General features: G+C 40.6%; 2 protein-coding genes and 1 long non-coding RNA gene across 3 annotated transcripts in view; all 3 read left to right on the top strand.

The window, feature by feature from the left end:
* The first annotated feature begins 286 nt into the window (after positions 1-286).
* LOC137246365 (uncharacterized) lies at positions 287-2,745 on the top strand. Its single transcript, XR_010951455.1, has 3 exons — positions 287-434; positions 503-640; positions 1,737-2,745. It is a non-coding gene; the product is annotated as an uncharacterized lncRNA (long non-coding RNA).
* Positions 2,746-4,029: 1,284 nt separating this feature from the next.
* Positions 4,030-18,853, top strand: part of par-1 — a 262,434-nt gene continuing 247,610 nt past the window's right edge. Inside the window, exon 1 of the mRNA XM_067771603.1 lies at positions 4,030-4,171. The gene's annotated coding sequence lies outside the window, so the exon portion shown is untranslated. The remainder of the gene's footprint in view (positions 4,172-18,853) is intronic.
* mei-W68 (meiotic W68) overlaps positions 4,037-18,853 on the top strand; it is a 53,716-nt gene continuing 38,899 nt past the window's right edge. Inside the window, exon 1 of the mRNA XM_067771604.1 lies at positions 4,037-4,171. Within this exon, the coding sequence (XP_067627705.1) occupies positions 4,169-4,171 (3 nt within the window). The 5' untranslated portion in view covers positions 4,037-4,168. The remainder of the gene's footprint in view (positions 4,172-18,853) is intronic.

The raw sequence follows: 18,853 nt of genomic DNA, 5'->3' as shown, positions 1-18,853 counted from the left end.
GCCTTTCGCCGTATGAGTTAAATGAAAAACAGCGGCGACATCTGCCTATCACATTTCACGTGTGCGAAAATTTCACGACATCTGCTTTTCAAGTCTCTCAATGATCCAGAGCATTACCGTGAGAACTGAGGTGAGCCGGAGCTGTAAAACTCACTGGAAGACGGCATGTATTAGAGGTATACTCGATTCGGATATTTGGAGAAACGATCTTTTCGATTCGATTCTCAAAAGAAAAAAAAATCGATGCGCAATCGATCTTTTCGATTTTTTTCGATTGGTTTTTGTTGTTTGCACGCTATTAATAAATTGAAGAACCATGAATTGCCCATTTGTGTTTTAAACCAACTTTTCTTTGAAATGTGTCTGCAGAAAACGGAACTACAAACTAATATTAATTTTTACAAAGTAGCTTATAGAGAAAATATTAGCAGCAAGTTAAGCAAACTTTTAAAATATATAAATAATGCAATGTACCAGTCGTCTTCAACATTTTTCGTTTTAGGAAAACACTAAGGAGCAAAGGATTTATGTAATCGAACAGCGATTAAAAGGTGATCCAAGCTGTTTACTAAAACAAACCTTTCGCCCATTCTCTGGTTATTCGCGCCTGCCAATCTCCATGTCATCTGTTATTTGGCAGGTAGGTATGGCAATGGAGAAATATGGTTTTGGGCTTTAAAGAGAAAAACATGATACAAAATATTACCCATGACATAAAAGGCCGCGGCACAATGATATATTTCGTATAGATGCGTTTAACACAAGCATTCCAATAACATCGCCACAATCAACCAAGATGTTGCGTTTGCAAATATTAAGGAACTTCAGACTTGAAGTTTATTTCGCTTTGTCCATTCACATACAACATTTCGCGAGGCAATGTTAAAAACATTCTCCCTATACAACAAAAATACTTGCTAAGATATTTTGTGTCGTAATCGATTGTTATAATGTGGTATTTAACTGCAAAAAATGTTAGAAAAGTTATCAACCAGTGGGAAAAATAATTTCAATTGCAAAGTATGCCAACATCCTTAGCCAAAGCAAATGTCAACTTCTTCTTCTTATGATTTTCTTGCAACAAAATTTGGGATTTGTCTACTTTTCCATATCAGATGGCGCCAGTGTCGCTCAATCAACCGTTCTCCATAAAAATACGTGCAATTTACTCATAATGCATAAGCTTGTGTTAAACTCATCTATATGAAAAACTGCTTATATGACGGAGCTAAAAGTATGGAGTTTGTTCGGTTTGAAACAGCCAAATCTGATTTTTTTTTTCACTATAGAAAATTCTTACACCTCATCTGTCTTCTGGGTAAAATGATTTGATCAGTACACAGCACAGCCTAATTTTTCTCCATAGAAAACATTGTGAATCAAACTATGTGTGATATATTCTGCATAGACGTGAAAATTCCAAAGTGATTGGATCACCTGATTTGTAATTGGCTATCGCTGTCTCATTCTGTATCTCTTTCTATCAACCGCTGAAGATAGCCGGCCCTATGCGCCGCCATATTAAACACTCTGTCAAAACGCTAAAAAGTAGCCATATTGAACATCCTGTCAGGCAGTTGACAGATAAGATATCACACTTAGTTTGATTCACAGTGATAAACAATTTTAACACCTCATATGTCTTCTGGGTAAAATTATTTGATTAGCACACAACCATGGCTCAACTATATGGTTGGCTCATCTCATCAGCTGATTTTTTTGTCTTTCATTTCCAGGGAGCGTGAAAAGGAGATGGCAAGCTCAAAGTTAAACTAACACATTAGCTATCATCCGGTGGCAAAATCCTGAGCCAGATAAATAATTTTGCATGTAAATGCAACAACAACGATTTGAGCCAGATAAATCCAGATAGAAGTCTGGTTCCATTTGTGAGCCAGATAATTTGTTAATTACTTCTTCATCTCTACAGCAACAACCCTACAAGAAACGCTGATAGTTTTACTAATACACTCACACTTGTAATTGACAATGCTGATCCTGCGATGATGTAAACATTGATACTCAAATTTATGTATGTTCCTTTGTTCGCTCACGCATGTCCGCATGTTCCCAACGACAGCCTATAATCATGAAAAAGGACTCAAACTGGGAAAGCTTCGGACACCTGGTACAGAACAAAAGAACATACAGCAGATACCATTATGCATGTGAGACAGATACATAATTCTCAAAGGAATTTTATGTATGCGAGAACAGTTTATCCGATTTAATCATGTTGTCACTACTGACTGTCATATGACAATCAAATGATTATCACGGTTGTTTTGTTGATACGCGAAAAATAATAGTGGTTAGTGGTGATTCATTTTTAAATGTGTTTCCGCATGAGGAAAGCGCTCTTCTGTTGTTTTGTTATTTTCTGAATTTAAATTGAACATTCTGAACTCGAATTCTTATAAAACTATTTATTTTAAACAAATAAAAAACACGTATGATTTTATCACGTACAAAATTAAAAACGTAATGAAATAAAGTAAATAAAAAGCAAAAATCATTGTTTCATTTTTGGCGGAATATAACAATGGTCATTTATGATAGTATAACAGTCAAACCTGATATCTACAGTAAACTATCATTTATGACACTTTTTGATAGTTAGAGTGTCAGCACTGATCCAGGAAAAGGAATGAGAGTGAGCAGTACGGCTATATACTTAATCAGTAGGCCATGTTGGTGTATAAGAAGGAGACAAAAACTCACACGTACACAGTTGTTTACATCACATTTGCGCAAGTCCCCTTAAGTTCGTGATAGAAAGTTTGTATGAGGCGCTGATCGCTAGGTTGTCATTGCTGACGATCAGATGATAGTCAGTATTCTTGTAGGGAACATACCTTGGTTCACCTTGTCAAAATCAGCGTATTGGTGTTAGTCAAATGGAATGGAATGAACACATAAAACTTAGCAGCTTTTGTGTGTAGTAAGAAAATATTGTGAATGTGTTGGTTTCATTTTTAGTTTGCCATCTCCTTCGAACGATCCATGGTTCAATTATACATGGTTGGCTCATCTGTAAAGCAACAAAATATGTCTGTTCAAATTGTCAAAATCTGTGTATTGGCGTTGGTGCGAATGGTATGGAATGGAAACATAAAACTTAGCAGTTTTTGTATGTGTAAGTAAAATGTTGCCAATGTGTTGGGGCCATTTTGAGTTTGCCATCTGCTTTTGACAATCCCTTCGACCATGCAATGACATAAATAAAATCAGCTGATGAGATGAGCCAACCTGTAAGTGAAATGAAAAAAATAAAATCAGCTGATGAGATGAGCAAACCATATAGTTCAGCCATGCAAAATATGTTCAATATAAAATCGTGTTACCACTTTTTGTTTTTTATTTCGCATTAGGTGGCAGCATGCTCATATGGACGTCGTTATGACGAATACCTGATTTCAAAGATGGCGATCATCTTTTCGCTCGTGTGAGTGCAATTCGTACGTATAACTACAAAATTTGGGAAAATCCTGCAGGCTGCAGCAATTTTAAAGTGAAGTTAAATAGTATTTTGCTTATTAAATTAAATAAAAAAGTAGTCAAAACTCTCTACACAGGTGTGTATCGTGTTTTGTTAATAAAAATATGACGGGACTGATGGTGCTAATACAAAATACTTGATATGGAAAAGTGCATATAATTTTTTTTCTTGTGTGGCTAAGGTGTGGAAATTGGTAAATTTTCATTCGGGACGTAAGCTAATGACCCGTGGCAGATATATATTATAAATGTTCGCGTGTGTAGAGAAATTAATGAAATTTTCTTATTGTCAAAATAATTTTCTGGGCTATTTGTTATAAAAATAAAACCCATAAAAGATCGGGTAAGACGAAAGAAAAAAAAACTGCAGATACATCATCATAAGTATAAGTAAAAGAGGAAGAAGAAATCGCGTCGAAGTTCGTGTGACGTCGACTTCACTGCTTCTGAGTCGGCCTTGATGAGACTGCAGCGGTGTGTTGAATGTAGCAGATCCCATCATACGAAACATCAGAGTCTTTATGCTCGAAGAGGAATCCTAAAATTCGACAATTAACCCAAAAATATTGGTACCCAACAGATATATAATCGATTTATAAGGCCCCTTATCTACAAATTGCTAACCACTTGAATATTGGATGTTGGGAATAGGAAAAACTAAATTACATAAATGGTAAGTATTGAAGGAACAAAGGCGTGCTTATCTATTTAAAGAAAAATCGATCATAACGAGTACTGGTTCTTGAATGTTTTAGTAAATTTCATATAAAATTTGTATGAATAGTCTATAACAAATTTGATTTTGTGTTTTCTTATACACAGCAATTATATTACGGTTAAATATGCATGTTTCTCCATACATCTACCTATGTATACATTTCATATACCCATGTACAATGGGTGCACGTATATCTACATAAATAAGCTACACACTAGGTACGATTTGGGAGGCACGATTTAAAATAAGTCAAAATCATAATTACAGATTGATATTTTTGCGAATATAGTCGGTATACACAATTATGTACCGACTCGTTTTCATTAACGTAATTTGAGGAAAGTAGGAAAGCATATTAACTATGTTGGTAGGTATTTGTTTCGAGAAACGAGCGAAGAAATGACAACGTAACCAACGAAGTCAAAATGGTTAAAAAGAAAGAAGGTCAAATTGTTATTGGAAAACTAGTTTAATGTTAATATTCAAAGTAGATATGAATTATGTGTTAACAGGCAAGCAAACGTAGAGATTTTTACATAAAATAGTTTATATTTGTTTTTATAATTAGGTTGTTATGATTTTAATATACATCAATGATTTCTCAACACACAATTTTTTTTATATAATTAATTTCTTTTTTTGTTTTTGAAAAAATTGTGCTTCTCCCTGTGCGTTCCAAAGTGACCACAAAGTCGAGCATTCAACTTTTGAAATCTTTAGGGCCACGTTTTCAACGTCTGCACTAACAGATGGGGAAAAATTTATACGAATCAATCAATGGATTTGTGAAGGATATTTAAAAGACCGGCGAAGAAAAATGTATGTTCCCTTAAAACAAGGACACATTATACATTTAACAGTGACCAACTGCTTTTTCTTAAGAAGAGGACTAAAATTGGATACTTCATGCTCCTCACTGCATGCATATCAACTAATGTGGAGCTGTTGTTGATGTTGTAGCGATAAGGTTGCTCCCCGAAGGCTTTGGGGAGTGTTATCGATGTGATGGTCCTTTGCCGGATACAGATCCGGTAACACAGCACCATTAAGGTGCTGGCCCGACCATCTAGGGTACGATTTATGTGGCCACATTAAACCTTCGGGCCATCCCTCCCTCTCCACCCCAAGTTCCATGTGGAGCTTGGGTTCGCCAGAGCCTCGTCTGTTAGTGAAACAGGATTCGCCGGCGATAGGTGAGGATGAAAATAAGGTTTGGAGAAGCCAAATATTGCGCTGGCAACCTGAAGGCTTGCGCTACACAGCCCCTTGAATTTGGTATTTTAGTCGCCTCTTAAGAAAAGAGTGAAATTGTATTCTATATTCTTGGATCATTTTGGGGCAGGTAAACACTTCAGGGTGACTTCAAAATCATTTCGAGACTAAATCGGAACAAATTCGGGGCAGTTTTACCATCTATTCCATATTATTATAGGTATCATATAGGGTCAACTTCATGATCATTTCAAGAAGTATCTCCAAAACGAAAGAGCTACAGAATAACTTCAAAACCATATCAAGACTGTTTCGCACCTTCCTTTTTCTAAGAAAAACATGCTGAGCCCCGTTTTTACTGCCGTTTGGTTTTTACCGTACTTTTATTACAGTTACAGAATTACTTCAGAACCATATAAAGACTGTTTCGGGACCACTTCGGGACAACTAAAATTTCTTTTTCTAACGAAAACCATATAAGTTTTTCTATCATTGTTTCAAATCGATTTGTCCTGGTTTTAAGCGAAAACATGATAAGCCCCGTTTTTGGTACCGTTTGGTTTTTTTACCGCACTTTTAATTTAATTTAATTTATTTATTTATTTACGATCTTGAAGATCTATATAATTTAATAAGGTACAAAGTATTTTTAATGTTTACATATTTGTTTCAATTCATTGAATTTCTTTGACTTCAACTATATAATAATCTATAAAATATTTACTAAATAAATTTAACTACTTTACAGGTAGCGCTTTACAGTAGCTGTATAATAACTTTCTGAATTTTTTGGTATTATTACAGTTTTTAATATCAATTGGCAGATCATTATATTCTCTAATTCCTTCGTAGTATATACTTTTTTTATCGAATTCAGATCTCACTACCGGCAAGTAAAAGTTGTTATTGTGTCTTGTTTGATAGCTATGGACCTCTCTGTTTAGTCTGACACGTTCACTTAGGTAATTCGGCAAGTTTCCCAATTTTATGTTGTGTATAAACTTCAATGTGTAGTAAGTGATGTTCTGTTTTACACTAAGCCAGTTTAAGCTGTCTAGTAAATCCTTAATTGGGGTATCATACCGTTTTCTTAATATGAAACGCATAACTTTGTTTTGTTTAATTTGTAGCCTGGATTTTTGCGAATCAGCTAATGCGAATAGGATTGTAGGACAGTAAATAAAATGCGGCTCGATAATGGATCTATAGACCATTATTTTGTATTGCATACTAATATGCCTGCATGAACGAAACATGAACCCTATTTTTTTGGAAATTTTCCCTTCGATGTATTTAAGATGTTCATCAAATTTTAATTTGTCATCTATAATTATTCCCAGGTATTTTATTCGGGTTACTCTTTCTATAGGGGTATTTGCTGTTTTTAGCGATACATCATCTTGAGTCACTCTAGACCCCATTATCATCCATTTTGTCTTTTCTATGTTTATTTTAAGCATATTTTGGCACAACCACTTATATATTGCCTGTAGGTCCGATTGTATTTTTGAGGCTGCCTCATCAATTGTGTTACCGCTTATAGTCAAAAGTGCATCATCAGCGAATAATCTTATTTTGCAGTATTTGATACAGTTTTTGATATCATTTATGTAAATTATAAAAAGAATTGCTGCAAGCACCGATCCCTGTGGCAATCCTATTTCAATGTCCACTTCGGGGGAAATCTTATTTCTTATTACAGTTTTCTGTTTTCTTCCACTAAGGTAACTTTTGAACCAGTTAAGCGCTATGTTTCTTATGCCAATTTTATACAGTTTTCTTATAAGAATATCTCTGTCTACTGTTTCGAAAGCTCTTTTTAGGTCGAGGAAAACTGAAATTGTAAATTGTTTCTTCGTTCTACTTTCTTTCCATTCTGCAATTACCAGGTTAAGTGCAGTTTCACACTAGTGTTTTGATCTAAACCCCGACTGCTCCTTTATAATAATTTCGTTTTTATTTAAGTAATCCAGCAATTGGTTCTTAACTACAGTTTCTATTATTTTCTCATCGCTAGGTAAGGTATTTATGGGTCGTATCTCCTCTGGTTTAATTGTTCCCTTTACTTTTTCCACAGGTACAATTACTGAGGTCTTCCAGCAGTCTGGAAATACACCAAATTGGAAACTTTCATTAATTACACATGTGTAGGTATATCCTAAGTACTCCATGCTGTCTTTTAATACACCTTCCGTTACTAATTTTTTTCCTCCGTACTTGTTTTTTAATTTCGTTGTAACTCTCATAATTTCTTCAACATCTATTTCCTTCAATTTAAACACGCTTCTGCTTATCTCCATTTGATTTCCACCTGCTTCGAAGATTTCAATGCTATCTCTGATTCCGATTATGCTCTCATTAAAGTAACGGTTTAATTCAGTTGCTATTTCATAGTCATCTTCAATAAGAGCACCATTTATAGAAATTTTTTGAATTTGTGCTACCTCACTACTCAAATTTATGGCGTCTTTTAGACATTTCCACATTAACTTTTGGTTATTAGTATTTCTTGAGATTTTGTTTTCCATAAATGTTTTCTTTTTTATTTTAACTGCTTTTTTGTAATATCGTTTTATTGTAATATAGTTATCCCAAATATTGGTTCTCTCTGCTATTTTAAATTGTTCATACTTCAGCTTATTCAACTCTGTTAGTTCATGGTCGTACCATTTATTAATCAATTTAACTTGAACTCGCTTTTTATATGTTAAAGTGGCCATTACGTCATTAAGGATGTTACGGATTACGGATATGTTTACAAGTTTCGCTTTTATTAACTCTTAAAATAAAAACGTTTTTCCCCACCGGCTTGTCATACATATGTAAATAGGCGGTAAAAATCTTAGTAATTGTATTAATGTTGTTGTTGTTGTAGCAATGCTCGCCCACCTAATAGCCGCAACCGATCACAAATTGTCATCAATATCCTCTAACGGGAGTCCAAGGAAACTTGCCGTTTCAACAGAGGTGGACCATAAGGAAAGGGGTGTTAGAGGCGTTGGTTCCACATTACAATTAAAGAGATGATTGGTGTCATGTGGGGACACATTGCAAACGGGGCATACATTTTGTATGTCGGGGTTGATTCTGGATAGGTAAGAGTTTAACCTGTTACAGTATCCAGAACGAAGTTAGCAAGAGTGACACGCGTTTCCCTGGGGAGTATGCGTTCCTCTTCCGCGAGTTTTGGATAATTTTCTTTAAGTACTGGATTCACCGGGCAATTCCCGGCATAAAGGTCCGACGCCTGTTTATGGAGTTCACCAAGGACCTGCTTTTGTTTTGTCACTTCATACGGCTGGGTTCTCAGGTGCCGTATTTCCTCAAAATGCTTACGGAGATGACTCCTTAAGCCCCTAGGCGGTGCTGGTTCATCAATCAGATGTCTGTTGGGATGCCCAGGTTTTTGGGTATTCAACAGGAACTGTTTGGTCAGCATCTCATTTCTCTCCCTGATGGGGAGTATTCTCGCCTCATTATGCAGATGGTGTTCTGGGGACATGAGAAGACAGCGATAAGGTTGCTTCCCGAAGGCTTTGGGGAGTGTTATCGATGTGATGGTCCTTTGCCGGATAAAGATCCGGTACGTTCCGGTACCACAGCACCATTAAGGTGCTAGCCCGACCATCTCGGGAATGATTTATGTGGCCACATTAAACCTTCAGGCCATTCCCCCCTCCCCACCCCCAAGTTCCATGAGGAGCTTGTGGTCGCCAGAGCCTCGTCTGTTAGTGAAACAGGATTCGCCGCGGATAGGCGAGGTTGACAATTGGGTTCGGAGAAGCTATATGTTGCGCTGACAACCTGAAGGGTTGCGTTACACAACCCCTTGAATCTGGTATTTTAGTCGCCTCTTACGACAGGCATATCTACCGCGGGTATATTCTGATCCCCTAACCCGCTGGGGCTTGGCAAGCCTGTAGTTTCTTCCAGTGGGTGATTTTTAGGTTTGGCGACCATATGGGTGACGCGTAGCACGTAATCTGCTGGCTAATTGCTTTGTATGTAGTCATGAGCGTTTCTTTATCTTTTCCCCAAGTACTGCCAGCGAGGGATTTGAGGATTTTGTTACGGCTCTGAATTCTCGGAACAATTGCGGCTGCGTGCTCACCAAAATGTAGATCCTGATCAAACGTCTCACACCCAAGATTTTGGGGTGTAGGACAGTCGGTAGCGTAGTGCCATCGACGTGGATGTTCAAAATGGTCGACATTTGGGGCGTCCATGTTGTAAATAAGGTCGCGGAAGATTTAGTCGCTGATAATGCCAGGTTTCGCGAGGCGAAAAAACTGGAGAGATCAGGGAGGGAACGTTTATTTTATTGCATAGCGCATCGATCTTTGGGCCTGGGCCTGTGGCCATTATTGTGCAGATATCGGCGTAGGAAACGATTGTGACTCCTTCCGGTGGTGAAGGTAACTTAGATATGTAGAAATTAAACAAAAGTGGGGATAGGACACCACCCTGTGGCACCCCTTGTTTAATTCTCCTTGGTTTTGATGTTTCGTTTCTAAATTGCACCGATGCCTGCCGACCACCCAGATAATTTGCGGTCCACCTTTTAAGACATGGGGGAAGGGTAGACCCTTCCAGGTCCTGCAGTAACGAGCCATGGTTGACCGTATCGAAAGCTTTTGATAGGTCTAGCGCTACGAGTACTGTTCTACGGTGGGGGTATTGATTTAAACCGTAATTTATCTGGGTGCTAATGGTATTTAGCGCGGTGGTAGTGCTATGGAGTTTGCTAAGGGAGCAAATGGCTTCAAGCGTCTTTGCCACTGGCGATAGGAGAGATATCGGACGATACGACTCACCTATGTTAGCTGGTTTCCCAGGCTTTAGTAGCGGGACCACCTTGGCCATTTTCCATTTCTTAGGTATGACAAAGGTGGAAAGAGACAGATTGAAGACATGCGCTAAATATTTGAAACCCTCTTTCCCTAGGCTTTTAAGCATGGCTATGCCGTCTGGGCCCACTGCTTTGGATGGTTTAGCCCGACCAATGGCGTCCTCAACCTCTTTAGCGGTGATGGTGATTGGTGACGCGCTGAATTTGTGTTTATGTGCGTACCTATGGGCTCTCCGTCTATCTTTCGTAGGATGCATTATATATTGTCGGCAGAAAGCGCTCGCGCATTTTTTCGCGTCCGACAGCACTTTGTCGCCAAAGGCGATGGAAACTTTGTCTTTGTGCTTAGTCGGATTCGATAGGGACTTTACGGTGGACCAAAGTTTACCCACACCGGTAGAGAGGTTACAACCTCTTAGGTGCTCCTCCCATTTCGCCCGCTTGTGTTCATCCACAAGCAATCTGATGCGTTGGTTTATATCCCTTATTTGGGGGTCGCCTGGATCAAGCTGTCTTATAAGGTCACGTTCTCTCGCTAAGTTTGCGGCCTCCGCCGGGAAGTGGTGCCGGATTTCGGGAATTCTCCCGGCGGGAATGAAATGTGCTGAGGCGGATTTAATGACCTTACGGAAGGCACGCTCCCCTTGGCGGGCATCAGTCGGGATAGGGAGGGCAGCAAAGCGGATGTCTGTAAAGGATTTATATTCTTCACACTTTCCTTTTTTGAAGTTTATGAAAGTGCGTTTTTCAGTGACGATGAAGTCGGCGGTACGCTCAAGCGAAAAAAGTATGGGCAGGTGGTCGGATGCCAATGTTACCATCGGCTGCCAGTTGACGCAGTTTACGAGTTCTGCGCTCACGATTGAGATATCTGGCGAGCTGTGACAGCTTCCTACCATACGTGTGGGGGCGTTGTTGTTGTTGTTGGTGTTGTTGTTGTAGCAATGCTCGCCCCACCTAATAGCCGCGACCGATCACAAATTGTCATCAATATCCTCTAACGGGAGTCCAAGGAAACTTGCCGTTTCAACAGGGGTGGACCATAAGGAAAGGGGTGTTAGAGGCGTTGGTTCCACATTACAATTGAAGAGATGGTTGGTGTCATGTGGGGACACATTGCAAGCGGGGCATACATTTTGTATGTCAGGGTTGATTCTGGATAGGTAAGAGTTTAACCTGTTACAGTATCCAGAACGAAGTTGAGCAAGAGTGACACGCGTTTCCCTGGGGAGTATGCGTTCCTCTTCCGCAAGTTTTGGATAATTTTCGTTAAGTACTGGACTCACCGGGCAATTCCCGGCATAAAGGTCCGACGTCTGTTTATGGAGTTCACCAAGGGACCTGCTTGTGTTTTTTCACTTCATACGGCTGGGTTCTCAGGTGCCGTATTTCCTCAAAATGCTTACGGAGATGACTCCTTAAGCCCCTAGGCGGTGCTGGTTCATCAATCAGATGTCTGTTGGGATGCCCAGGTTTCTGGGTATTCAACAGGAACTGTTTGGTCAGCATCTCATTTCTCTCCCTGGGGAGTATTCTCGCCTCATTATGCAGATGGTGTTCTGGGGACATAAGAAGACAGCCCATGGCGATTCGGAGAGCAGTATTTTAGCAGGCCTGTAGTGTCTTCCAGTGGGTGATTTTTAGGCTTGGCGACCATATGGGTGACGCGTAGCACGTAATCGGCTGGCTAATTGCTTTGTATGTAGGTATGAGCGTTTCTTTATCTTTTCCCCAAGTACTGCCAGCGAGGGATTTGAGGATTTTGTTACGGCTCTGAATTCTCGGAACAATTGCGGCTGCGTGCTCACCAAAATGTAGATCCTGATCAAACGTCACACCCAAGATTTTGGGGTGTCGGACAGTCGGTAGCGTAGTGCCATCGACGTGGATGTTCAAAATGGTCGACATTGGGGGCGTTCATGTTGTAAATAAGGTCGCGGAAGATTTAGTCGGTGATAATGCCAGGTTTCGCGAGGCGAAAAAACTGGAGAGATCAGGGAGGTAGCCGTTTATTTTATTGCATAGCGCATAGATCTTTGGGCCTGGGCCTGTGGCCATTATTGTGCAGTCATCGGCGTAGGAAACGATTGTGACTCCTTCCGGTGGTGAAGGTAGCTTAGATATGTAGAAATTAAACAAAAGTGGGGATAGGACACCACCCTGTGGCACCCCCTGTTTAATTCTGGTTTTGATGTTTCGTTTCTAAATTGCACCGATGCCCGCCGACCACCCAGATAATTTGCGGTCCACCTTTTATGACATGGGGGAAGGGTAGACCCTTCCAGGTCCTGCAGTAACGAGCCATTGATAGGTCTAGCGCTACGAGTACTGTTCTATGGTGGGGTATTGATTTAAACCGCAATTTATCTGGGTGCTAATGGCATTCAGCGCGGTGGTAGTGCTATGGAGTTTTCTGAAGCCATGCTGATGAGGGGCTAGCTGCAAATTTGCTTGGAAATAAGGGAGCAGAATGGCTTCAAGCGTCTTTGCCACTGGCGATAGGAGATATATCGGACGATACGACTCACCTCTGTTAGCTGGTTTCCCAGGCTTTAGTAGCGGGACCACCTTGGCCATTTTCCATTTCTCAGGTATGACAAAGGTGGAAAGAGACAGATTGAAGACATGTGCTAAATATTTGAACCCCTCTTTCCCTAGGTTTTTAAGCATCGGCATGGCTATGCCGTCTGGGCCCACTGCTTTGGATTGGCACGACCAATGGCGTCCTCAACCTCTTTAGCGGTGATGGTGATTGGTGACGCGCTGAATTTGTGTTTATGTGCGCGTCTATTGGCTCTCCGTCTATCTTTGTCGACCGTAGGATGCATTATATATTGTCGGCAGAAAGCGCTCGCGCTTTTTTTCGCGTCCGACAGCACTTTGCCGCCAAAGGCGATGGAAACTTTGTCTTTGTGCTTAGTCGGATTCGATAGGGACTTTACGGTGGACCAAAGTTTACCCACACCGGTAGAGAAGTTACAACCTCTTAGGTGCTCCTCCCGTTTCGCCCGCTTGTGTTCATCTACAAGCAATCTGATGCGTTGGTTTATATCCCTTATTTGGCGGTCGCCTGGGTCAAGCTGTCTTATAAGGTCACGTTCTCTCGCTAAGTTTGCGGCCTCCGCCGGGAAGTGGGGCCGGATTTCGGGAATTCTCCCGGCGGGAATGAAATGTGCCGAGGCGGATTTAATGACCTTACGGAAGGCACGCTCCCCTTGGCGGGCATCAGTCGGGATAGGGAGGGCAGCTAGGCGGCTGTCTGTAAAGGATTTATATTCTACCCCCTTTCGTTCTTTGAAGTTTATGAAAGTGCGTTTTTCAGTGACGATGAAGTCGGCGTTACGCTCAAGCGAAATAAGTATGAGCAGGTGGTCGGATGCCAATGTTACCATCGGCTGCCAGTTGACGCAGTTTACGAGTTCTGCACTCACGATTGAGATATCTGGCGAGCTGAGACAGCTTCCTACCATACGTGTGGGGGCGTCTCCGTTTATTGTGCAGAACGTCGTTTCTTCTATTTGATCCGCCAACATCTCACCCCTACTGTCCGCCCGCAAGTTTGAATGCCATCGATCATGATGGGCATTGAAATCGCCTAAGATAATGCGATTGTTGCCAGTGAGTAAGGCCCTGATATTAGGGCGGTATCCACTGGGGCAACAGGTGGCTGGAGGTATGTAGATGTTGATGATTTCTAGGTTTGCATCGCCTGACCGGACAGATAGGCCTTTTCGTTCTAAGACATTGTCCCTGCGGTCGATGCCAGGATCAAATATACAATATTGCACAGAGTGGTGTATGATAAACGCGAGACCGCCTCCATTTCCGCTTTCGCGGTCTTTCCTGTGGACGTTATACCCAGAGCAGGTCTGCAATGCAGATCTTGCTGTGAGTTTAGTCTCTTGAATCGCAGCAATGCGGATGTTGTGCCGCTTCATGAAATCGACTATCTCCGTAATCTTCCCAGTTAGTCCATTACAGTTTAACTGCAGAATTCTGAAGTGCATAAGGGGAGACGTCGCCACTCTGGGGGTAAGTGACGGGTGACTACGCCTGGGTTGGGGAAGGCCAGGACGCAATTGCTGTTGTGGTCCTAGGACTGGGCGTCCTTGGGCAAGCATTGGGGTACCCGGATGATTTGGGTTTGCGACCTGGCAACATGGCGCGATGAAACCCGTCGGGGGGTTGCCGTCGCGGAGACCCGAACATCTAGGAAAGTGGCACCACCCAAGGCAGGAGCTGCATTGGGCGGATGCCGCAAACATATATATTCTGTGCTGGCAAACGGTGCAAACGGAGGTAGGGACCAAGAGTCTGTTTCCCTGACCTGCACGATTGCTGTCGGAGGGGGGGGGGGGGGGGGGGGGGGGGGAGAAGACGGGGGCAGGGGCTGCTGCTCAGCATTGCTTCCGACTCTACAACGAAGATTGTAGTTATGAGTGGCAGCAGCTGTTTGAGTTGTTGGCGCCGTGGGGCGCGAGCAGCAGCGGGTACTTGTTGTGGCTTGCTGAGCAGCGGGGCTGCTGGAAGGTAGTGGGGGGGGGCGCTTAGACGTAGACTACGGGACGCCCTTGGGCGTGAACAGCAAGGAGCCACAAAAGATTTATAAAAGTTACGTGGACGTCGGGTTTTGGGATCAAGCCGAGAACAACCTGTCCGATGCAACCATCCCTTGCACGAGACACACTGAACAGAGTATGACCGTCTTAAAAAGATTCTTTTCCGGCAGATGCAGCAAAACCATTTCTCAGGACCGGGGTCAGGAGACGGACCCGGATTGGATTCGATGCCTTTCCGGAGTAAGAGAGTATGGAGCAGTCGTGCTGCAAGGAGCTGTTGGGAGGATGACAATTTGTGGAGGGCGAAACAAATTAAATGGGGTCACACTGAAATGACAGTCCTTGGTCGGGAAAAATCCCGAGTCGCTCCGGTACATAGAACCGACTGCCTTGGGAAGCGAATTGTATTGTTCACAAAAGTATCTGTAATCGCTTCTATAAAAAAATTGTATGGTTCCCTCTTTAAGCCCAAATAACTAACATATCAAATCACAAAAGAATTTCAACCTTTATCTTTTTTTTGTTAAAACAAAGTAATGTTTAGAACAACTACAGCGAATTTTGCGCGGTCAAAAACTTAAAAAAATCAACAAATTTTAAGCATCTTTCAAACGAAATCGACCCATGCAGTTTTTATATAGTGATTGAAGGGGTTGATAAGCACAATACAAAGCTTTATTCCGCAACCCAAATGTCAACCTCATCTACGCGAGGGGAATCCTGTTACAAATATGAATGGCTTAAGTGTCTTGGCTACTGGCGACCCCGAACTCCTAATTGATCTACGGGTGAGATGGCGGGATGGCCAAGAAGGTTGTTGTTGTTGTAGCGATAAGGTTGCTCCCCGAAGACTTTGGGGAGTGTTATCGATGTGATGGTCCTTTGCCGGATATAGATCCGGTACGCTCCGGTACGATAGCACCATTAAGGCGCTGGCCCAACCATCTCGGGAACGATTTATGTGGCCACATTTAACCTTCAGGCCATTCCCTCCCTCCGCACCCCAAGTTCCATGCGGAGCTTCGGGTCGCCAGAGTCTCGTCTGTTAGTGAAACAGGATTCGCCGCGGATAGGTGAGGTTGACAATTGGGTTTGGAGAAGCTATATATTGCGCTGGCAACCTGAAGGGTTGCGCTACACAGCCCCTTGAATCTGGTATTTTAGTCGCCTCTTACGCCAGGCATACCTACCGCGGGTATATTCGGATCCCCTAACCCGCTGGGGAGATGGCCAAGAAGGTCGCATGTGGTCATAACAAATCGTTCCTGAGATGGTCAGGCTTGGTACCGGAACTTACCGGATCTGCATCCGGCAAAGTATCATCAACATCTCCAGTTTTTTCGCCTCGTGAAACCTGGCATTATCACCGACTAAATCCACCGCGACCTTGTTTACAAAATGGACGTCCCAAATGTCGACCATTTTGAACATCCACGTCCATGGCACTACGCTACCGAAGCTCTGTGAAGTTGATACCTACTTGGGCGAGTAATTAAAAAAACCATATCTCATTCGTTTGTCCACCGTTTGTCCATGTTTGTCCAGGAAAAATTTTCGTTTATCCACCTTTTGTTAAAAAGTTATAACAAACATTTTTTTTTTTTTGCGAAAAAACCACAAATTTTTTTTTCGCTTTATTGTGCTAAATCGTATGTCCGTCGTTTGCTCATCGTTTGTCCACGTTTGTCCAGGAAAATTTTTCTTTTGTACACCTTTTGTTAAAAATTTATTTCAAAAAAAAAAAAAAAATCGTGTGTGAAGTTGGCACCTCCATTTGCGAGTATTTAAAAAACCAAATGCCATTCGTTTGTCCTTCGTTTGTCCAGGAAAAATTTTCGTTTGTCCACCTTTTGTTAAAAAATTTTCGTTTGTCCACCTTTTGTTAAAAAGTTATTTCAAAAAAACAAAAACCGTGTGTGAAGTTGGCACCTCCATTTACGAGTAATTAAGAAAACCAAATGCCATTCGTTTGTCCATCGTTTATCCACGATTGTCCAGGAAAAATTTTCGTTTGTCCACCTTTTGTTAAAAAGTTATTTCAAAAAAAAAAAACAAAAATCGTGTGTGAAGTTGGCACCTCCATTTACGAGTAATTAAAAAAACCAAATGCCATTCTTTTGTCCATCGTTTATCCACGATTGTCCAGGAAAAATTTTCGTTTGTCCACCTTTTGTTAAAAAATTTTCGTTTGTCCACCTTTTGTTAAAAAGTTATTTCAAAAAAACAAAAATCGTGTGTGAAGTTGGCACCTCCATTTACGAGTAATTAAAAAACCAAATGCCATTCGTTTGTCCATCGTTTATCCAAGATTGTCCAGGAAAAATTTTCGTTTGTCCACCTTTTGTTAAAAAGTTATTTCAAAAAAACAAAAACCGTGTGTGAAGATGGCACCTCCATTTACGAGTAATTAAAAAAACCAAATCCCATTCTTTTGTCCACGATTGTCCAGGAAAAATTTTCGTTTGTCCACCTTTTGTTAAAAAGTTATAACAAAAAATTTTTTTTTTGCGAAAAAACCACAAATTTTTTTTTGGCGAAACGTCGAGCTGTAAGGCGAAATAAATTGTTTTATTTGCACTAGTTCAGAATAGATCGGAAAAGCTTACCAAAAATATATGAAAATCAATCAAACCGATCGGAAACCAATATATAAAACACAAATTTTTTTTTTCGCTTTATTGTCTAAATCGTATGTCCGTCGTTTGCCCATCGTTTGTCGTTAATTACTCGTAAAAGGAGGTGCCAACTTCACTCACGATTTTTGTTTTTTTTGAAATAACTTTTTAAAAAAAGGTGGACAAACGAAATTTTTCCTGGACAAACGTGGACAAACGATGGGCAAACGACGGACATACGATTTAGCACAATAAAGCGAAACAAAAAATGTTTGGGGTTTTTTCGAAAAAAAAAAATATTTGTGTTATAACTTTTTAACAAAAGGTGGACAAACGAAAATTTTTCCTGGACAAACGTGGACAAATGATGGACAAACGACGGACATACGATTTAGCACAATAAACCAAAAAAAAAAAATTTGGGGTTTTTTCGAAAAAAAAAAAAAAAATATTTGTGTTATAACTTTTTAACAAATGGTGGACAAACGAAAAATTTTCCTGGACAAACGTGGACAAACGATGGACAAATGAATGGCTTTTGGCTTTTTTAATTACTCGTAAATGGAGGTGCCAACTTCACACACGACTTTTGTTTTTTTTGAAATAACTTTTTAACAAAAGGTGGACAAACGAAAATGGACAAACGATGGGCAAACGACGGACATACGATTTAGCACAATAAAGCGAAAAAAAAAATTTGGGGTTTTTTCGAAAAAAAAAAAATATTTGTGTTATAACTTTTTAACAAATGGTGGACAAACAAAAAATTTTTCTGGACAAACGTGGGCAAACGATGGGTAAACGACGGACATACGATTTAGCACAATAAACCGAAAAAAAAAATTTTGGGGTTTTTTCAAAAAAAAAAAAATAAAATATTTGTGTTAACTAACTTTTTAACAAAAGGTGGACAAACAAAAATTTTTCCTGGACAAACGTGGACAAACGATGGACAAACGAATGGCTTTTGTTTTTTTTAATTACTCGTAAATGGAGGTGCCAACTTCACACACGACTTTTGTTTTTTTTGAAATAACTTTTTAACAAAAGGTGGACAAACGAAAATGGACAAACGATGGGCAAACGACGGACATACGATTTAGCACAATAAAGCGAAAAAAAAATTTGGGGTTTTTTCGAAAAAAAAAAATTATTTGTGTTATAACTTTTTAACAAAAGGTGGACAAACGAAAAATTTCCTGGACAAACGTGGACAAACGATGGGAAAACGACGGACATACGATTTAGCACAATAAAGCGAAAAAAAAAATTTTTTTTGGGGTTTTTTCGAAAAAAAAAAAAATTTGTGTTATAACTTTGTAAGACTAGGGCACAGAATATACCCGCGGTAGGTATGCCTGGCGTAAGAGGCGACTAAAATACCAGATTCAAAGGGGTTGTG

The sequence above is a fragment of the Eurosta solidaginis genome, chromosome 3 (genome assembly GCF_040869045.1).
Source record: "Eurosta solidaginis isolate ZX-2024a chromosome 3, ASM4086904v1, whole genome shotgun sequence".
NCBI classification, from domain to species: Eukaryota; Metazoa; Arthropoda; class Insecta; order Diptera; family Tephritidae; genus Eurosta; species Eurosta solidaginis.
The sequence above is the reverse complement of the archived record's forward strand: the minus strand, read 5'-3'. Positions and strand labels throughout refer to the sequence as shown.